Source organism: Diplodia corticola (assembly GCF_001883845.1).
Source record: "Diplodia corticola strain CBS 112549 chromosome Unknown scaffold65, whole genome shotgun sequence".
In the NCBI taxonomy this organism is placed as follows: Eukaryota; Fungi; Ascomycota; class Dothideomycetes; order Botryosphaeriales; family Botryosphaeriaceae; genus Diplodia; species Diplodia corticola.
In genome coordinates, this window is record NW_017971544.1 from 48,754 (window position 1) to 67,408 (window position 18,655).

The 18,655-nt window shown below is 56.7% G+C and overlaps 7 protein-coding genes across 7 annotated transcripts; 3 read left to right on the top strand and 4 right to left on the bottom strand.

Annotated features, from left to right (window-relative positions):
- Positions 1–1,595: 1,595 nt before the first annotated feature.
- On the bottom strand, positions 1,596–2,697 carry BKCO1_6500015 (fad dependent oxidoreductase; the record flags this gene model as incomplete). The annotated part of the gene is made up of 2 exons (XM_020278216.1): positions 1,596–1,913; positions 2,008–2,697. 2 exons carry the CDS (start codon positions 2,695–2,697, stop codon positions 1,596–1,598), a joined length of 1,008 nt encoding a protein of 335 aa, XP_020126412.1.
- Positions 2,698–3,678: 981 nt separating this feature from the next.
- Positions 3,679–5,978, bottom strand: BKCO1_6500016 (poly polymerase pap; the record flags this gene model as incomplete). Its single annotated transcript, XM_020278217.1, has 6 exons — positions 3,679–4,078; positions 4,139–4,250; positions 4,300–5,118; positions 5,176–5,550; positions 5,629–5,777; positions 5,830–5,978. 6 exons carry the CDS (start codon positions 5,976–5,978, stop codon positions 3,679–3,681), a joined length of 2,004 nt encoding a protein of 667 aa, XP_020126415.1.
- A 499-nt stretch (positions 5,979–6,477) lies between these two features.
- BKCO1_6500017 (homoserine acetyltransferase family protein) lies at positions 6,478–7,742 on the bottom strand (the record flags this gene model as incomplete). Its single annotated transcript, XM_020278218.1, has 5 exons — positions 6,478–6,548; positions 6,608–6,699; positions 6,747–6,894; positions 6,942–7,547; positions 7,604–7,742. 5 exons carry the CDS (start codon positions 7,740–7,742, stop codon positions 6,478–6,480), a joined length of 1,056 nt encoding a protein of 351 aa, XP_020126414.1.
- Positions 7,743–8,193: 451 nt separating this feature from the next.
- BKCO1_6500018 (flavoprotein oxygenase) lies at positions 8,194–9,274 on the top strand (the record flags this gene model as incomplete). Its single annotated transcript, XM_020278219.1, has 3 exons — positions 8,194–8,527; positions 8,625–9,061; positions 9,131–9,274. 3 exons carry the CDS (start codon positions 8,194–8,196, stop codon positions 9,272–9,274), a joined length of 915 nt encoding a protein of 304 aa, XP_020126411.1.
- A 405-nt stretch (positions 9,275–9,679) lies between these two features.
- BKCO1_6500019 (uncharacterized protein) lies at positions 9,680–10,843 on the bottom strand (the record flags this gene model as incomplete). The annotated part of the gene is made up of 1 exon (XM_020278220.1): positions 9,680–10,843. The coding sequence occupies one exon, from the start codon at positions 10,841–10,843 to the stop codon at positions 9,680–9,682; it is 1,164 nt and encodes a 387-aa protein (XP_020126410.1).
- Positions 10,844–12,199: 1,356 nt separating this feature from the next.
- BKCO1_6500020 (uncharacterized protein) lies at positions 12,200–12,555 on the top strand (the record flags this gene model as incomplete). The annotated part of the gene is made up of 2 exons (XM_020278222.1): positions 12,200–12,344; positions 12,395–12,555. 2 exons carry the CDS (start codon positions 12,200–12,202, stop codon positions 12,553–12,555), a joined length of 306 nt encoding a protein of 101 aa, XP_020126431.1.
- A 954-nt stretch (positions 12,556–13,509) lies between these two features.
- On the top strand, positions 13,510–17,795 carry BKCO1_6500021 (hsp90-like protein; the record flags this gene model as incomplete). Its single annotated transcript, XM_020278223.1, has 8 exons — positions 13,510–13,547; positions 13,601–15,719; positions 15,785–16,692; positions 16,771–16,974; positions 17,033–17,142; positions 17,199–17,218; positions 17,304–17,418; positions 17,509–17,795. The coding sequence occupies 8 exons, from the start codon at positions 13,510–13,512 to the stop codon at positions 17,793–17,795; spliced, it is 3,801 nt and encodes a 1,266-aa protein (XP_020126432.1).
- Positions 17,796–18,655: the final 860 nt, after the last annotated feature.

Sequence of the window (18,655 nt, forward strand, 5' to 3'; positions counted from 1 at the left end):
GAAACCATTGAATAGGTAAGTAATGCCGGGTGATGAGGACAGTGGCTGAAAGCCGGTGGCTTTAGAGGTGTGTCTTATGTGGTAGTCAAAATCACAAAGGGCGATGTAAATAGATGAAATGATCACCAGCCAAAAGACTGATGGCCTTTGTCGGGTGGCTACTGATGCTAGAGAGAAGCAAGGTGTGAACGTTATGCAAGAAAAAAGTGATGTGGAAGACCTACAAATTCCCGCCGTTCAGACCTTTTGGAGGTGAATGAAGAGTTGGAGGTGAAGAGTTAGCGGTGAGGCACGGTTGGTGTGAGTTACACTCACTGCACCTTCCCGATCCACGGTCACTGCCTTAAACGGCTTGACGTGAGTACCTTTGCTCTTCGTTCCCCAGGGCAACCGCAACGCGCACCCCCCCCAAACGGGCCTAGCGTTGCCCGCCTGTCGCGTGCCGCAGCTTCCCATCAACGAGCGGCAGCTACAAAAACCTCTCGCCCGCTATCTCTTCCTCCAAGCTTCTTCAACTACCGCGGATCACTCCGCCCACCCAAGTCTTTCAGGCGCGCACGCCGTCAGCGCCGCCGACCGATATCGTCGCGCCTACCGCACCACGCTCGACTCTTCTTCGCACAAGTAAGTCCCTTCTTCACCTCGTTGTCACAGCCCACCCATGCCCCATGAATGACCGACGGACCCAAGCCGGGCCGTCAAAAGAACAGCTATCTGAGATCTACGACCGAAAGTCTCGCGCTTTCCATGTCTGCAAGCCCTTCATTGCGGTGGCGTCCGTCTTCCAATCATGGCCTCGCTAGGTTTGCCTTCGCGGGTGTAACCGCTGGTGTGGTTGTCAAGGCTGGATTAGAAGGGTGCGCGGTCATGGAGGCGAGGGATCTAGGTCCAGAGACGAAAACACAATATGAGCTAAATCTGACCCGGGGAGAGAGACATGTTTGAATTTTGCCACAAAGATTCATTCAAGAAACGCTTGCGCTGACAAGTCGTGATTATGAGCAGGTACCGATTGCACTGGCTGCCAGCCTGGGCGCATCGTCATCGTCATACGAGTGCGACTGTGGAGGACGAGGTTTGGAGGGCTTGGGTAGTGGGAAGCTTTCGGTTTTGGATAGTAGTTACTTCTTCATCAAATGCGGAGTCTTGCGTATACCATCTTTCTTTGCTGCTGAATGTGTTCACTGGAAAGCTGTAAGAGGGTACATCCACCTGCTGGTAGTGTGGAACTGCACCAATGTTGAGAATGCTGGGAATTGGTGAGCGCATGTCCAAGGTCCTGCGGCTCCACCAAATATAGTCGCATAGATACTAGCACCTTTTCTGCTTCCAACACACGTAAGAACCCACACCAATATCACTCTGCGCGTAGATCGCACACATCCAATCTCGTCTTCGGAAGCTGGGTGGCGCATTAGACGATGACACTTGAGCCACAAGCCTGTGCGGCAAGCATGTACAGATATTAACCTATAAAGTCTTTAAATACTCCCGATACTCACAGCATTGAGTAAAGTGCTTGAAACAAGATGCAGATATACAAGGTGATCCTTCTTTCGTCCTTACCCAACAAACCTCACGCTCTTCACCTGCCTTCAGTACTTCGTAAAATCCTCCTTCGGCGCATTTCCCTCTTCCTCCCCAGTGCCGTATTTCCTCACGTGCTCCTTTGCGGCAGTCCTGTCCGCCTCAAACGCCTTCACCTCCTCACTATCCATATGCTTGGCGACCTGGTCAGCTTGCCACTTCTTGAAGCTGAATCCCAAGCCCTCGTGGCTGTAGTCCTTGTCATTGGCCTGATCCTTGTGGTACTTGACTTGGATGAAGTCCGAGTCGACCGTGTCCGGGTCGAGCGACAGCGAGACGAGGCCCGTCACCCGGGCCGTCTTTGGAATGACGCGGAAAGTCCACGACTGTAGAAAGACAGACAGCCAGTAAGCGCACCGTCGACCTTTCACGATTTGTTCCGAACATCGGGAGGCGGGGGGAGGGGGAAAGACTCCCTACCTGATCGTTCTTGAACTGTATGAAATCCCTCTCGTTCTTGACGACCTGGTAGCCGTTGTTGACGCTGGCGCTGAACAGCTTCGGCAGCGCGAACCACTGGCCGGCCATCTTGAAGCGGTCGTTGGCGTAGACGAACTGGTCGTCGTACACGCAGTCGGCCGCGTAGCGCCGCACGCGCTCCACCGTCGGCGCGCAGCCGTACAGCGCGACGATGTCGTCGACCAGCGCCTGCCGCGGCCCGTCCAGCGGCAGCGACTTGGATGGGTCCGGCGTGTAGTCCTCGTCCGTCGCCGTCTGCCGCGGCTCGAAGTGCTCGCCGGGCTTGCTGCTGCTGCTGCTGCTGCTGCTGCCCGCGGTGGCGGAGGTGGACATGTTGGCTGCCTTTTGTTGCTGCTGCTGCTGCTGCTGCTGCTGCGTCGAGGTGGTTTCCCTGACGCCCTTGGGCTGCTGTTGCGGGCGGTCGACGCTCAGTCTTCGAAGCGGTGGGTTCACTCTCTGCTCGGAGGCCTTGAGCCTTGCGGTGTAGACTTGCTGCGGATGCAGTATCGATGCCTTGTTGAAGATCTTCTTCGCGCCGGACATCAAGAGGTTTGAATGCGTGGGGTAGTCGTCCTTTGCTTTCTGCTCGGACGGAGGCGGCTGTGCTGTTGCAGGCGGAGAGGAGGCAGTGGTACTGTTTGCGGCGCTCATTTTATCGATAGCTCCTATTTTGGGTCGTCTGGTACTGGTGCAATGCGGGGTCCAGTTCAATCTATGATACGGGGATGACGTGAGGGATGACTTCACGAGAGAGCGGATTAGGGTGAAGGCGCGGTGTATGTGTGTGAGACGGAGCAGACGGCGTGACGGCCTCTCGGCAGAGACACGGACGCACCATCGCCCGGCTACGCTTCCACATGCGCATCGTCTGAGGACGTCCTTGTCCGGCAGCGCTTGGCGGGGTGATGATCGCAAGCAAAAGACGCCAACGTTGGACGCCTACTACGTAGTGACGCCCATGACGTCATTGTCATGTCCGATAAGATAGGTAGGTCTTATCGATAAGCCCACACCTGCAACAGCCCTTAGGTGAAGCTCATTCGGGCTCCCGAGACGTACGTTCACTACCCATGGAGCTCTTGTTGAAATCCCGAGGCCTTTGGGCCCCTCAAAATCGGAATCAATTAGTGCAAGGCTATCTACATAACTGCCGCCCCTCGGGCAGCTATGGGAAACAGCGTGAACCCAGATGGTGAAAGCAGCCTCTCTGAATCTCGCCGATACCTCCGTTGACCCCGACGCCTGGAACAGGATAAAACGCCTCCAACATGCTATTTGTGCCTTCTCGGCTCCATAGCATCCCAATTTAGCCGTGCTGTATGCGAAAAGCAACCCACCCGTGCTGATTACTGAATTGTGTTTCAAAGCCACTGCTGAGGCATGTGTTGGTTTTTTTTTCTTTTCTTTAGGAATTTTGCGGGAGAAGAGCAATCTATCCACCGATCTGGTGAATACTTGGTTTTTTTTTTATATCTTTCGAATTAGTGCAAGGAAACGACACAAACCTGGAATCCAGTCGCAGGCCTTGATCCTGGGGTTGCTTAGCTCTCTATGGAGAGGAAACGGAGGTTCGGTGCGGGTGATCTGGCGAATGTGCAAACTGTGTGCGATCTGCTCTCATCTTTCGATCAATCAGGCATCTGCTCCACTCCACACTCTGAAGAGGCGATCAACGCTCAAACTACACCTTGGTGCTGAGCTCAGCCGGCGGGGGTTGCCACCGCCTCTCCGTTCGACGAGAGGCGACGCTTTGCGGAGTTCTGCGACAGCGTTTCCTGTACCATGTAAGCATTGCATCAGCAAAAGACCCATGTGCTCGGAGCAACCTAGCCCGAGCGATTCAATCGGGGACTCTTCTCGGCGGAAGAGTTGCGCGACTTTCACCGGCGGCGCGCCTCCAGACTCGGGTTTTCTTCCTTGACTGACCTCCATTCCGGCTTCGCGATGAGAGCGCTTCTTTGTCGTCTTAACTTTCTTGGCCTTTACCGGCTTCGCCTCGCCCGCGTCAAAGCAATCATCTGGGAGGTCGTAGCTGCCGCACATCAGTATATAAGGGGAGGTTGCCTGTTTCGAACCAATCCTTGGGGCCTACCTCCTCGTGTGCACGATGCGGATTGAATGCAGGTGTTGATCGTAGTTAGCCCACTCCTGGCACAGACGCTTGAATTCCGAGACCGCATAGGAGATGTCAAGTGACTTGGCGCCTGCAGGATTTAAGCAGCCAAACCTTGTCTGAACTCATAGGAGACTTACCTGGCTTCAGCTCAATGCCAATGTAGAAAGTAGTCGTGTAGACGGTAATGGGGCTGTCGCCGTTGGCTTCCTTGCCGTTGGCGTCGCCGTTGGACAAATCGAGCTTGTCTGCGGCGCCCCCAGCACCGATGTCCTGAAGCATGCCGTTCGACTCATCAGTGGTGTCGGTCTTGACCGAGTACTTCACGCTACCCTGCAAAATCTCTTCTTTGTCTTCCTCCGTCTTGCAGTGATGGACGCGCTTGAAGCCTTTGTTGAATGGCTGGGCCAGTTCAACGTCCTCCGCGGGCGATTGTTCAATCAAACCGACGAGCTTGCGGACCTTGGACTCGACAGAGCTGCTCCAGTTGTCCTGCGCCTCCTTGTCATGGCTTGCTGCGACAATGCTAAGATAGTACTTGAAGTCTTGGGTGAAGAAGGTGTGCTTATCGAACAAATCCCGCCAGCGTCGCTTCTCCGCCAGGATATCACTGGTGATCTGGCTCGCACGCAGTAGTTCGCGCTTGATGACCTTCTGCGTCGAGTGTGTAATGTTGTGCGTTGCACACATTGAAGGGTAAGCAGGGGTGATGATCGGCATCAGGTGGCGCTTGTCGCCGGGGTAGATTTGAGGATTCCAGACGCGGACTTGCAGCGGACCATCCTCGATCTCCTTCAGCATGATGGGACGCGGCCAGGGCCATGTGCTCATCAGGTAAAAGAAGCGGCCCAGGACAACGGCAGCACAAGCCATTGGGTACAGCTGGCATATACGCGCAACCATCATAGCCCAAGCGATACCTCCCGGGAACCCAACAATGTTCGCATAGATGGCGTGGCCTGTTCGTCCCTATATCAGCTTGGCGTGACCGAAAAACCATGGATGTCTACACGTACGCTGAGCCCATAGCTTGACAGCTCTGGTGACCTGTCTGAAGATCTTAGGTTGAGGGACCAGAGAGAGCACCTCGTCCGTAACGCGAGTGCCGTTCACACTGCGCAAATCCGTCTCATCCAGACCACGGAGCAAGCTATTGTCCTTCAAGTCGAGATCTAGGGGTACCGAGGCGATGGCAAGGCGAGCGAAGATCAAGTCGATATCGATCCCGAGGAAGTCCATCTTGATGATTGGAGTGAAGGCATCGGGAACCGGCGAGAATTTCTCGATGGCGCCAGGAGGCGCAACTTTCTCGAGGACGTTGATGAAATGCGCAAAGAAGTCGTCACGGGTGACGTGCTTGGGTGCAAGGACGAGCGTATCGATATCGGAGCCTAATCCAAGGGAAGAAAAGCATTAGAGGAGCGGTGTTCGTGCGTGCGCGGGCGCGCGCCAAACGGACAAGTACATACCGGGACCGTAGACACCCAGGCGATAGCTACCAAAGGTGCAGATCTTGCCGCCAGCGTTCTCGATAACGGAGGGCGCAAGGCCCTTCACATGGCCAACGTGACGGACAAACTCTTCGACAGCCTTTTGCAGAGTGTGCAGAGCGGCGCCCCTGCGAAGCGTCAGCACGGCGCAGACGGTGGTGGTGAGGGCGACAAACGCACCTTTTCTCCGTCTCCTCTGGGGCCTCAAAGGTGTTCTGGCTGCGCAACTCGTCCAGAAGAGCGGCATCCAGCGCCAGCTCGGCATCGGTGGGGGGCGCGCGTGAAATGGGATCCGTCACGCCCCAGCGCCTACCGGATTGGCCGGCCATCTTGCCTCAGGCGACGTGAGGGCGAGCAGATGAGTGGCGGGTGCGCAGCTGTGGAAAAGGTAGGTTGGGGCGAGCGCGCAGCTTTGGAGCGGCAGGTGGGGGTTCGGAGTGGCTGGATTTAAGCGCAAAGCTGCATGCCGGGGCGCTGAGGACGGGCGACTGGGTGGATGGACTGGGTGGCCAGGGTTCGGGTGGTGGTGGAGGTGATTAGGTTGTTGAAGCAGGGCAGCGTCGTGCGAGCGAGGAGCTTCGCGCCAAGGCCAAGGCACCATCATCCACACGGGTTGTGGCCGCGCATCGCCGACCCGCCTGTGCCTTGACCCTGGCGCTGCCTCTCAATTTCGCCGCACAGCCCGCCCGCCTGCCTGCGCGGCCAATGCCCACGCCTAGTTTCACGTCGCTTGTCATTTCGGGGCGACACAGTCTGCTACAGCATCGGTACTCATTATACTGCAGAACCAGTACGGCGCCCGGGCCCTCTATTTCCTCCTGGCGGCCCCTACCCGCTCCCAAAAAAAGCCCCCAGCTTCGCGTCGAGCCACTGCACATCGTCCTTGCTTTGGCCGGGTCCTGCAGCGCCGTCTCAGCATTCCGGTCCACACACACGGCTGTCGCGCATTGCAACTCACCTCCAGCCCAATGTCCCCAGACGGACGGGAAAGCCTCCATCGCGCCTATCCCCGGGCGCATGGTGGCGACCTCATTGGCCGAGTCCTCGGGACTGTGCATTCGGTCAGCTTTGCCTGGATGTGTGCTTGCTGATCTTACGGGAAATAGAGATCGGTCTTGCTCGGCAGCACCAGGGCTTTGGCCGTGATGCCCTGCATCGCCTTCGCAAAATCTCCGTTGTACGGCTCCTGGTCTGAACAGTCTCCTGCCTGCCATGTGTGAAGCATAACCATGAGGTTTTCCGGATCTGCCTGCGTTAGCGTCCGGATTTGTTGCACGTCATCTGCGACAAACCCTTAGAACACGCCCATGCTTCCCAAAAGTTCACCATGAAGTCCTCCAGATTCTTGAAGCCCAGGGCCGTCTCGTACAGCTTCTCTCTGTAGAATGCCTGGCTGAATCCCCAGCCGGCGTACCCACGGCCAAATGCTTTGAGACCAACGCTTTTCTCCTCAGCTGTCCAAGGACGATAGTCGCCAGCCTTTGCCAGCGCTTCGCCCTTCGCTGATCCGCCCGACGGCACGCCCTTTGCGGCCAGGAGAGCCGACTTCACGCCTTCGAGGAAGACCTGGTTGTGCAGCGACGTCTTCGCAGATCCACAGAAAGGGACAACCAGATCCATGAAGTCGGGATATTGGGTAGCCCATTGGTAAGTCTGGCCGGCGCCCATGGACCATCCCAGCACGGCTTTGGCATGCTTGATACCCAGATGCTTTGTCACTAGCTCGTACTGGGCTCGTACATTATCGTAGAATAGGACGTCGGGGAATGGCTTCAGTCCAGGGGTGTTGGAGGGCGATGAGGATTGGCCATTTCCAAACAGCGCGGTGATGACAATGAAATACTTCCGCGGATTCAATGTCTTGTCTTCTCCAATGAGCCATTCGTTGTCGGAAATCACTATGAGTCTCAGCCGAAGCGACCTTGGGAGGCGCAATGCTCAGGTGCACACCTACGTCCAGAGTACCAAGTGGGGTAGATGACAGTAGGCAGGCCGGGTTCACCGAAAGTCTTGTATGCAATGAAGGCGTCCGGGATGAGGCCGCCGGACTTGAGCTTGAAATCGCCGAGCTTGTACGTGCTGTAGTCTGCCATTTTGAGTCCAAGCAGAGGAACAGGTCAGGGCTGTTCGAGGCCAGCTCGGTCGATGCGATGCAATCTATAGGCGTTCGCGCCGCAGATAAGCGGGAGCTACCTACCCCTCTCTCGCCGGGCAGGGTGGTGCCTTCCCTATCGCTCCTTAGCGGGGTAGTAGCTAGGCCGATGACGCGCACTGACTCTGCGCGCCCGCAATCGACCGCGCGCGTGAATCAGTCCACATGGCCAAACTCCTTCCCGCCGTCGGCTGTGAGCCCTGCCGAATTCCTTACCCGCGCCTTGCTGACAAGCCGGCTAGAAGCCGCTCGCGGACGCAGATCCGCCCCACCATCCGTCGTGGCTGCATTTATAATTCTGGCCAGCACTACTTCACGACATCGCCCGCCCATAGGGAAAGACACAACAAGACTTAGAGCAAACAAACTCCGGAAACGATACATCAGCAGCCATGGCCGACAGCAGAGTCCACTTTGGCCCTCCCGACGGCCCCAGCTCGATGATGGACAACGAGAAACAGATTCAGCGGAACCCTCACCCAGACTTCAAGCAAGTCGAAAACTCCCGCCCAGACTGGCAAGACAAGCCCATTGCATGGTCCAAGACCAAGAACCCCGACTGGAAGCTCGGCGACGGGCCCAACGACGGCGGCGAGAGCCTAAACAAGAAGCACGTCGAGATTGACCCGTACGCCGACGGCCGCCCCGCCGTCTTCAACTACAAGCTCCTGATCTCGGCCATCACCCCGCGCCCCATCGGCTTCGTAGGCACCCGGTCAAAAGATGGTGAGGAAAACATGAATTAACGCCCGTACACTTTCATCATCCCCATGAAGCGCAGAACCTGCTGACGCGCACGTCGTACGTCGGCGACATGAAAAAGGCTCGTCGACCAACCTGGCCCCCTTCTCCTACTTCAACATCGTCAACCACGACCCGCCGCTCTTCATCATCGGCTTCGCCGGCGGCTGGCACCAGGCCAAGGACTCGCTGGCCAACCTGCGCGACAGCGGCGAGTGCACCCTCAACATCATCTCGGAGCACTACATCGAGGCCGCCAACGCCGCCAGCATCAACGCCCCCTTCGGCGTCTCCGAGTGGGCCCTGACCGGCCTGCACCCGGCCCCCTGCACCGTCGTCAAGGCGTCGCGCGTCAAGGAGGCCGTCTTCTCCGTCGAGGCCAAGCTCTACAAGACCGAGGAGTTTGAGAGCCGCGCCACGCCGGGCAAGAAGACGGGCGTGCTCGCCATCGTCGAGGGCGTGAGGTTCTGGGCGAGGGAGGACGCTTTGAACGAAGAGCAGAATTTGATTGACCCGCAGGTGAGTGTATTTACTTTTCTTTCCTGTGCGTCATGGTACCACGGGTTGCTGATCGGAAGCGTGTTATAGGTTTTGCGTCCCATGGCCAGGCTCGGAGGCATCTCGTACGGACGAGTTGTCGAGGCTCTGGAGCTCCCGCGACCCGACTTTGAGCAGAAGATCAAGTCTGATGATGCAGAGAATCTGAAGCAGCCCAAGGCCAAAGGAGAGTAACATAAGTGTTGCTTATAGTGTGAGATGAAGGCACTGTTTCCTTGTAGAAGCGGGATACCAATATGGTTCATGACTTATAAGAGCACCATTTGGGATGCAAAGTAGAGTATATATAAGATTCCAACAAACAATCTAAGGCAATCAGCCAGCACTGGGAAACAGTGCGGCGTCATAACTTTTTTAGTCCGACAGTTTTATATTATTATATAAAGAAAACAAAGTCTTTTGGTATTATGCTTAAGAGATAAGAGATCTCTTCGCTTGCTTTTAAGGTTCTCTTACTAAAAAAAAAAAAAGAAGAAGAAGAAAAAGAGGAAGAAAAAGAGGATCCGGGTTGGCCATTTGAACGCCCGGGTGGCCCATGAAGATATACTGGCCCATCGCTCGCTTGACCAGGTTCCGCTTTCAGGAGATGGCCGTGGGAGCCTCATCCGCCGGCGCCGACACGGGCGGCGCCTCCTGCTCCTCCTCCTCCTCCACCTCCTCAGTTTCCGGCGCCGACACGGGCGGCACCTCCTGCTCCTCCTCTCCCTCCTCTCCCTCCTCCCCCTCCTCCTCCTCCTCCTCCTCTTTCTCCTCCTCTGCCTTCCCGTTTTCGAGCCCGGCCTCCTCCCGCATGAGCCGCTGCCGCCGCTGCCGCTGCTGCTTGGCGCGCTCGGCCGGGCAGTCCCTCACCATGTGGCCGCTCCCGCTGCAGTAGTAGCACACGCCGGCCCAGAACCGCCTGCTGTACTCCTGCTCCGGCAGGGCGACGCCGTCGCGGCCGCGCGGCCGAGGGTCGTAGACGGGAGGGCGGGCCAATCGGACGGGCGGTTGGACGGGCGGTGGCAGCAGCGGCGGGAGCGGCGACAGCGGCTGATAGGGAGGCCCCGCGGGCTGCTGGGTCTGGAGCTGCCAGGGCTGCTGGGGCGGCCAGGGTTGGGGCTGGGGCTGCTGCCAGGCCGGTTGAAGCTGCCAGGGCTGGAACGGCTGCCGGGGCTGGGCCGGTTGCCAGGCAGGTTGGGGCCGCCAGGGCTGGGGCGGCGGCGACGGCTGGCCGGGGGGGAAGTACGGCCGCTGCTCCTCCAGCAACGCCAGGCGCATATACAGCTGCCTGTGCGCCCGCGCGTTGCGCTGCACCCGCAGCTTGACCTCGCGCCGCTGCTTCTCGAGGTTGTGCTCGGCCGGCGGCTGGCCACCGCCACTGCCACTGCCACTGCCACTCTCCTGTTGCTGTTGCTGCTGCTGCTGCTGCTGGTGGGTGAGCTGCTGGGTGAGCTGCTTCAGGTGTTGGCGCAGGGACTGGCCCTCGTAGACGAGGTGCTCCCGCTGCTGCTCCAGGGCCCGGTGTTCACGGGCCCACTGCTCCATGGTCCACTGCTCCATGACCCACTGCTCCCAGGCCCGCTGCTCCATGACCCACTGCTCCCGGGTCGCGGGGGGCAACGGCGGCGGGAATGGCCCGGGCTGCCAATACGGCGGGTGCCCGTACGGACGGGGGGGCTGCCAATGTTGTTGCCACTCCTGTGGCTGCGGCGGTGCTGCTGCTGAGGGGCCCGGCTGGGCGTTTGCCAATCTTTCCGTTGGCATGTTGGAGGGCTTGACGGTGTCTTGTCCGTCAAGTTGATTGGGTCGAGGTTAAGGTCGAGGTCGAGGTCGAGTTCGAGTGCGAGTTCGAGTGCGAGTTCGAGTTCGAGTCTCGAGATTCGAAGTCGATTTGAGAAGACTGGGAATCGATGATGAGAAGTTGCTGAGGGAACCTGACTGTCTTTAATAGTCGTATGATGGTCGGAAGTGTGATGGGATATTGTCGGCGCATGGTGAACTTTACCCATAGTTGACCAAGCTTTCCCCCGTACCATAGTTCAAGGGCGCAAATGCTCCGCCACACCAGCCAGCCATCTGTGTAGGACTATAGCAGTCAGAAGTGTAGCGGGTGCGGGACTTGACCCATAGTTGATGGGTCTTTCCCTGTACCATACTTTTAAGTCCAACATGCCTTTCTACATCAGCCATGCATCCCGGTCGGCGAAAAGAAGTACTTTATAGCGTTATAACGTAGAACGCATCCCATTTACATTCTAGTACCAGAGAGACTATTAGAGCAGAGATTAAAAACTCGGCCGGATGGCCATCTAGGTTTTGGCCCAGATGGGCAAGGCGTTCGAAGGGAACATTTCGAGGATCGGGGGACCGGCACGCGAGGCCCCAGAAGCCAACGCAAAAGAGGCCAACGTCCTCGTCGCCATCCTAGAGGCCCAGTATGCCTCAGACGAGGCCCTAGATGCCACCCGCGCAATCGCCAACCGATCTATTAACGCGATCGCCGATATCGAAGCCGGCTAATGGATAGCCTAGGATAACCTGTTGAAGACGGGTTCTAATATCGCCAGCGTTGCCGCACTATACGGAAAGAGGCTCTCTAAAAGCAAGGTCCGCGAGATTATAGAAGGAGGCGCGAACATGGATCGCAAAGGCCCGGTGTAGTAACCCTTAAAGGAGCCAAGGGCATGGCTGGGCCCGCTGCCCAGGAAAAACAAGAGACTTCAGCATGTCGTAGCATCGGGGTCCACGGCTCCTGTGGTACAGCGAGTTGGCTGCGCGAGAGAAGTATCGGGCTTGTGGTCGCTTACTGAGAGCCGTGATAAGCGTCCCCGTGCTAACCGCGGTAGCGTCATCGCATGTGCTTCCCGTGGGATGAAGTAGTCATGTTGAATTTGCCAACGCTGATTTAGTTTGTTGGGCATTCTTGATTTTGGCCGATGGGCGGCACGTCTCCAGATAGTCATAGGCGGGTGGGTAGCCATGATGCAAGAGAGTGGTCGAGATGTGCCCGGGCGGGTCTTAGGTCGGGGACGTTGAACAAAGACTCAGGACTCAATCGACGATGGGGAAATCATAGTGGATGATTTAAAAGGGCGATGGGCCCATCTTCCAAAGCAGGAAATGTGCAGAAACCAGCAAGAAGAGACAGGACAACCGGAGCTGGCGCGGAGCGAGGACTGTGAATATCGCAGAGAAGGCGACATTCACGTCATCATGGCGGACAACAAAGAGGCGATGAGAGAGAAGTGGTCAAAGTGCCCGAGATGTGAGTAGTGCGAGCGAGGGGAGGATGACTGCTGATGAAGTTGGCTGTAGACGTGGTTTTCAACGGCTCGGTAGCGATTCTGGAAGGAGCTGCACAAGACGCAGCCGCCGAGGAGCGAGAGACGGCGCCATTGCATGCGTCTACTCGCGAGAAAGAAGGCGGGGGGTATTATGGGGCAAGCGGATCGAAGAAGGCCGGCGGTGCCAAGTAGGGGAGATGGTAGACAGCTGAGCAATGATGATTTGGGGAAGGTGCAAGTGGTTGTTGGTGCGGCGGGCGGCGGGCGGCCACGACTTCCTCACGCGCTACTGATTAGCTGTCATTTCCGCGGTGCTGGGCCTTCTCCCTTCTCACACATCTTCCGCCAGTTCCGAGTGCCTGGCCCATTACGTACACGGTACACATTCCAGCAGCCACCACCATCGCTGTCTGTTGCCTGAAACACGGCGCTTGCTGCATGTTGCGCCAAGCGCGTCGCCTGCTCCGGATTCGGCCTCTTTTTTCCGACGCTGTTTGAGACACGATGCAGCCACGCCGCAAAGCAGTCTGCCGCGTGAAAGAGCCGGGCAAAGCTTTTCGTTTGCGTGAGCGAATCGGCCAAGAGGGAGGCGATTCCGGCCATGCTCTCTCTTGTTGTAAAACACTCAACGCCCCTCGGCCCGCCGCCGATCGTGTGCATGCCACCACATTACGAGTATTGCAAAAAGGAGAAAACACCAGCACCTGGATTCCTCCCTCCTGCCTGGCCTGTGCTCACATCTAGCTAAATGTCAAACCAAGGCAAACCCCACGGCTCACGTCGCACAGTCGTTTTGTTGAAGAGTTTCAGACAGTCGACATGCTGGTTGCCCATTCGTACGGACTGCACGGTCAATGCAGCACGCGCAGAAACCAGCAGGTCTTGGCCACCTCTGCTCAACTTTCTGCCTGGCTGGACTGTGTCTCCCGCCGCTTCTCCCTAAGCCAATGCGGAAAACGCAGCACCTCTCGCCCGCATTGTCCTTTGACCTTCCAATCGTCATACATCGCCCCTCGCAACCACACTGATCCTCGATGCTGCAGCATTATGCTTCTCGGCAATCCCACTTAGCACCAGCCCACTGCCGCTGTCCAGCTCCCGTTCCTGTGGGCTTTCAGAATGGTCTGGTGCTTCCGTTAAGCAACGATGAACTGCAATACAGCTCGGGACAGAGAGACTTACAGGTGATGTCACACTTGAAAACCCGCAAACACTTGCTGACACGACTGATCAACAGGTTCTACCAAGCTGCCATAAATGCCCTCGAGCTTCGTCTCGTTGAAGACGCCCCGGGCTGTACTGTTCCCCCGGTGGGCTTCGTCCCGCGGGCTTGCAAGGATACGGCTTTGACAGCTTTTGCCCAGCTTGGCGCCCTGCGTTTGAATGCCCACCGCGGCTTGATCTCCTTGCTGGACGGCAAGTATCAGTACATACTCGCCGAGGCGACCCGGACGCTTTCACTACTTCCAACCATCGAACCCGACCCAAACGACAATCTGTGGCTTGGAAGCGTCATCATATCCCGGAGCAAAGGCATCTGCGAACACGTCCTAAGCCTCGGAGATGTACTCCAAGGGCCTATCTACGTTGGCTCCGACATCCCGGCGGTAATAATCAACGACCTCGCTGAAGATCCGCGCTTCAAAGACAGGTCGTACGTCCTCGAGGTGCCCAAGGTTCGGTTTTATGCTGGCGTTCCCCTACGGAGCCCCTGGGGGACCATCATTGGCGCCTTCTGCGTCTTCGGACATGAGCCTCGAAATGGGTTGGCGCAGGAGGAGCTTCTTGCCCTTCAGGGCATCGCAACCACAGTCATGGCATATCTTGAAACCAGCAAAGCTAAAGAGGGTCACCGAAGATATGAACAGATGCTGCATGGCTTGACGTCTTTCGTTACGGGAGAGACATCCATAAAATCGCTTGACAATTCCAAACGCACCACTCCGGGACGACCTCTTCCAGGCCGGCAAAACTCCAGCAGTAGCGTCAACGCGGGCAGCAGCTCCGAGGACCCAGGAAAACCGACGGCAGGTGTACGCAACACGACGGCTCAGGGGATCCAGAATCCAAAAGGCAAGAAAAGACCCAGTGTCCTCAGCACATCTACTGGTACAGCTCGCAAAAAGTCGACCATAAGTCTTCAGGAAAGCATGCTCCCATCGGGCTCCAAGAACATGTTCTCAAGAGCTGCCAGCATCATGCGGGAAAGTATCGACGTTTGCGGCTGCATCATGTTCGATGCTTCTTTTGCCACTTACGGCGCAGCCATCGATTCACCCTATGGAGCGGCCTCGGTCAAATCCCAGTTGAAAGGCGCTGGTACCTTCTTTGCTGACACGTCCTCCAATCGCGGCCCCGGAGGCGACGAGTCTTCACCGCGTGGAGAGCCCTTTGGTCCCGGAATACAGACGTCGAGCTCGGAGGGGGACGGCCTGTCCGATAAAAAGATGTGCGAGGTCCTCGGTCATTCTATCAAAGAGGGTGCAAGTATGCCGGTGGACGACTCCGGGTCATTCTGTCCCAATCTTGCGGAGAAAGACCTCAAGAAGCTGCTGAAGAGATATCCCCTGGGCCATATCTTCAATGTGTCTGGGCTAGGGGATATATCTTCGTCTCAATCATCCGACAGCGTCCCGGAGATGGCCCCCAGCTCGAAAGTCATCGGTTCCAAAGACTCGAGAGCGCGGGGATCAAGAAAGGTCCTCGGGGACAGAGAGAGCAGCCTACTCCAGAAGTTGCTCGCGACCACACCAGGGGCGAGGAGCATCGCTATCCTACCTCTTTGGGACTATCAGCGAAGTCGATGGTTTTCCGGTTGCCTCTGCTGGACGACCGAGCAAAGTCGGATTCTTTATCCAGACGTCGACCTCATCTACCTTCAGGCCTTCGGCAACAGCGTTATGATGGAACTCTCCCGACTTGACGCCGTCACTTCCGACCGGGCAAAAACCACGTTCGTGGCGTCTATCTCGCATGAACTCAGATGCCCGCTACATGGAATACTCGGTGGTGTTCAATTCCTGCAAGATACTCCTCTCGGCGCCTATCAGGCCGGCATGCTAGACTCTGTGGCCATGTGTGGAAAGACCCTGCTGGACACGATTGACCATGTTCTTGATTTTTCCAAGGTCAACACTTTCACAAAGCAGCCGCTGAAAGCCGCGGGCAGCCGTCGACAGGAGCCAATAGATTTGATGGTCCGCAAAGGCAGCCAGAGTCTGAGCGAGCCAGCAAATTTGTTTGCAAACGTTGACTTGGCCCTGCTCACGGAAGAAGTTGTTGAGGCCGTGTTTGTAGGGCATAGCCACCGAGGAGCTCCCATCAGACTTGAGCAGGTGAATGACCAGGCCAAGGCGGTGAGTAGTGTATTGCGAGAGCTTGTTGGAGATATCAGTCCGAGGGTAGTGCTGACTTATCGCAGTGGCCATCACCTGGTATAGCATTGCATCAAGCTTCTTCGAGGACGATGCCGCAAGCAGACAACCTTGAAAGAAAGAGCGATTCGGTTGTCCGCCTGATCCTGGACATCCCTCACCGTCAAAACTGGACCGTGACCACTCAGCCAGGCGCGTGGAGAAGAATTGTGATGAATCTTGTCGGCAACGCTCTGAAGTACACCACATCTGGATATATCCGAGTATCCATGCGGACGAAACAAGCCGAGAATAACCCCCGCCAAGACCCCAACAAGATCAACGTCATGTTGACGGTATCGGACAGTGGAAAGGGCATATCAGCCGAGTACTTGAGAGGCGGCCTGTGGCGACCATTCTCTCAGGAGGATTCCTTCTCGCCCGGAACCGGACTTGGTCTGAGCATTGTGCGCCAAATTGTCCAGGGGTTGAGAGGAACTATCGACCTGAAGAGTGAAGTGCAAGTAGGTACTGAGGTAAAGGTTGACCTGAGCCTTCCACTCGCGGAGAACTCGCCAGGGCCGGACAACGAAGACCGTTACCTCCCCCTTGTCGCCTCCCAAGTGCGAAATCATCCGATATGCATTCTGGAAACGACGAGTTCAGATGATCTTGACGACTCCGCCCCTCTTGTGCAGAAAGCCCGCCACGATCTTGGTGTTGCCGTGTTAAGAACCTTGAAGGGATGGTTCGGCGCCGATGCGGTAGTGTCAAATCTGTTCACAGCGCTCTCGGCAGATGTGATCTTCTGTCTTGAGCCCCGGCTAGAATTCCTTTCTACATTGAAAAGCATGCTCTCGCCAGAGAAGAAGCCGCTGGTCATATTCATCGTTCTGCACGCGGCCGAGGCGGCGAAGCTGCGGTCAGACCCACGTGTCCTTTGCAGCAAACTCATTGTTGACATCATCACCCAGCCGTAAGTATAATACCAAGAGCGTACGGCATCTGCAAGAATGCACATGGCTTTATGCTAATTGAGCGGGCTTGACAACAGATGCGGGCCCCGGAAGCTTGCAAAAGCACTCACTCAGGATCTGGACCACCGGGACAGGCAAATGCCCCTGACCATTACGCCTTTGGCTTCTCCAACAGAAGGTACTCCTGGGGACGTCTCACCGACCATTGAGTGGAAGAGCCCGGCCTGGCGCCCGACGCACTTTGGAAACGCTCCATCCAACTCTCGCGCACGAACAAACTCGTATGAAGACTCGCGCCCATATATGTGATTTGCCCGCTAATGGAAAAAAATGCCTCAGCATCCTCGATCACGACACGATACCACGCACTCTCGCTGACAAGTATTCCGCCAACACATCCGTGCATGAGCCACCAACCACCAGTCATCTCCGCATACTACTTGTTGACGGTAAGATCCGAGCGGTGTTGACAGATGCGTTCACTGCAGACTAACTCGTCTCGCAGACAACCGAATCAATCTCTCAGTAGGTGCAGCCATCACCAGCACAAACATCATATCCTATCCCCTCAGATATCTTGGAGACGATTTTCTGACATGCTCACGAACAGCTCCTCACGGCCTTCATGCGACGCTACAACTTTGACTACCAAGAAGCCATGAACGGCCTCCAAGCGGTTGAGATGTACAAGCAAGCCGGCGGGCAGTTCGACTACATACTGATGGGTACGTACGCCACCAGTCCTTGAATCCACTACCCTCGCGCGCCACGGCCTCGTCCCACCTACCCGTCTCTAACCACACCAAAACCCACAGACCTCACGATGCCAGTCATGGACGGCATGGCAGCGACGCGCGAGATCCGCCGGCACGAGCAGCGCGAGGGCCTGCAGCCGACCATCGTCATCGCGCTGACGGGCCTGGCGTCGGCCGCGGCCCGCGTCGACGCGCTCAACAGCGGCATCAACTTCTTCCTGACCAAACCCGTCAAGTTCCAGGCCTTGCACCACATGCTCAAGGGCGTGACTGCCGGCGCTGTGGCGCTGGGAGGGCCGGCGTCGCCGCCGTCGTCGTCGTCACCGCCAATACCACCACTGCCGTAGTAGCAGCAGCAGCAGCCACCTGATTACCGAACCAAAGATTGATAATGGTAAGACTAGACAGAGCGGGGTATAGGGAAGCACAAGGCTCTGCGTGTGGTAGAGGGGGACCACGGGGGAAATCGAATGGATAGCTGGGGAGGTTCTTTCTTCGGCCAAGGATCGGTATGGCTCCCTGGAAAAGGCACAACGGCAGTGGGGGCGGGCGGGGGGTTGTTGTTGCGCGCGTTGCAACACAAGGTAGGAGCGCAGCATACATAGGTGGCCCGGCCCGGTTTAGCGCACGCTCGTCATACTGCGTTCATTTGTTGCACCTTTCTTTCTCTTTCTGATTTTTAGTCGGCCATTTCCAATGGGACGGGTGTAGATGTAGTCCCGTTCGGCGGCTTTCCTCTAATAATACAGTCAGATGTTTCGGCATTGCTGGTGCTGACGGATGCTTTTTTTTTGAGCTTGATTCGTCGGCTCTGGCCGGTAGTGTAGTAGTGTTCGTCCGTCCATCCACTACAGTATTGTACGTGGCACATCCTTCCCGTTGGGTAGGATGAGTTGAGGGGAAACAGATGACCGATAAGGCAAGCATACTTACTGAAAACTCTCGCCAGAGTAAAATTTCGACATCATCACTACCATGAAAATGGATGCGGATTCTCCACCCTCATGAAGTCGGACCCTATTTTCCGCGCTTTGGTTTCGTTCTTCCCACCCAAAAACCCCCCCAGGCAACAGCGGTACACTAACTCGGGCGTATGACCTCCGTCCACGAGCGAAATAGCGAATTACGCGCAAGAGCCCGTACCAAACACCAGGTACCGAACACCAAACGAACTTTCAGGTTGATGACGCCCAGCAACAAGTGCTGA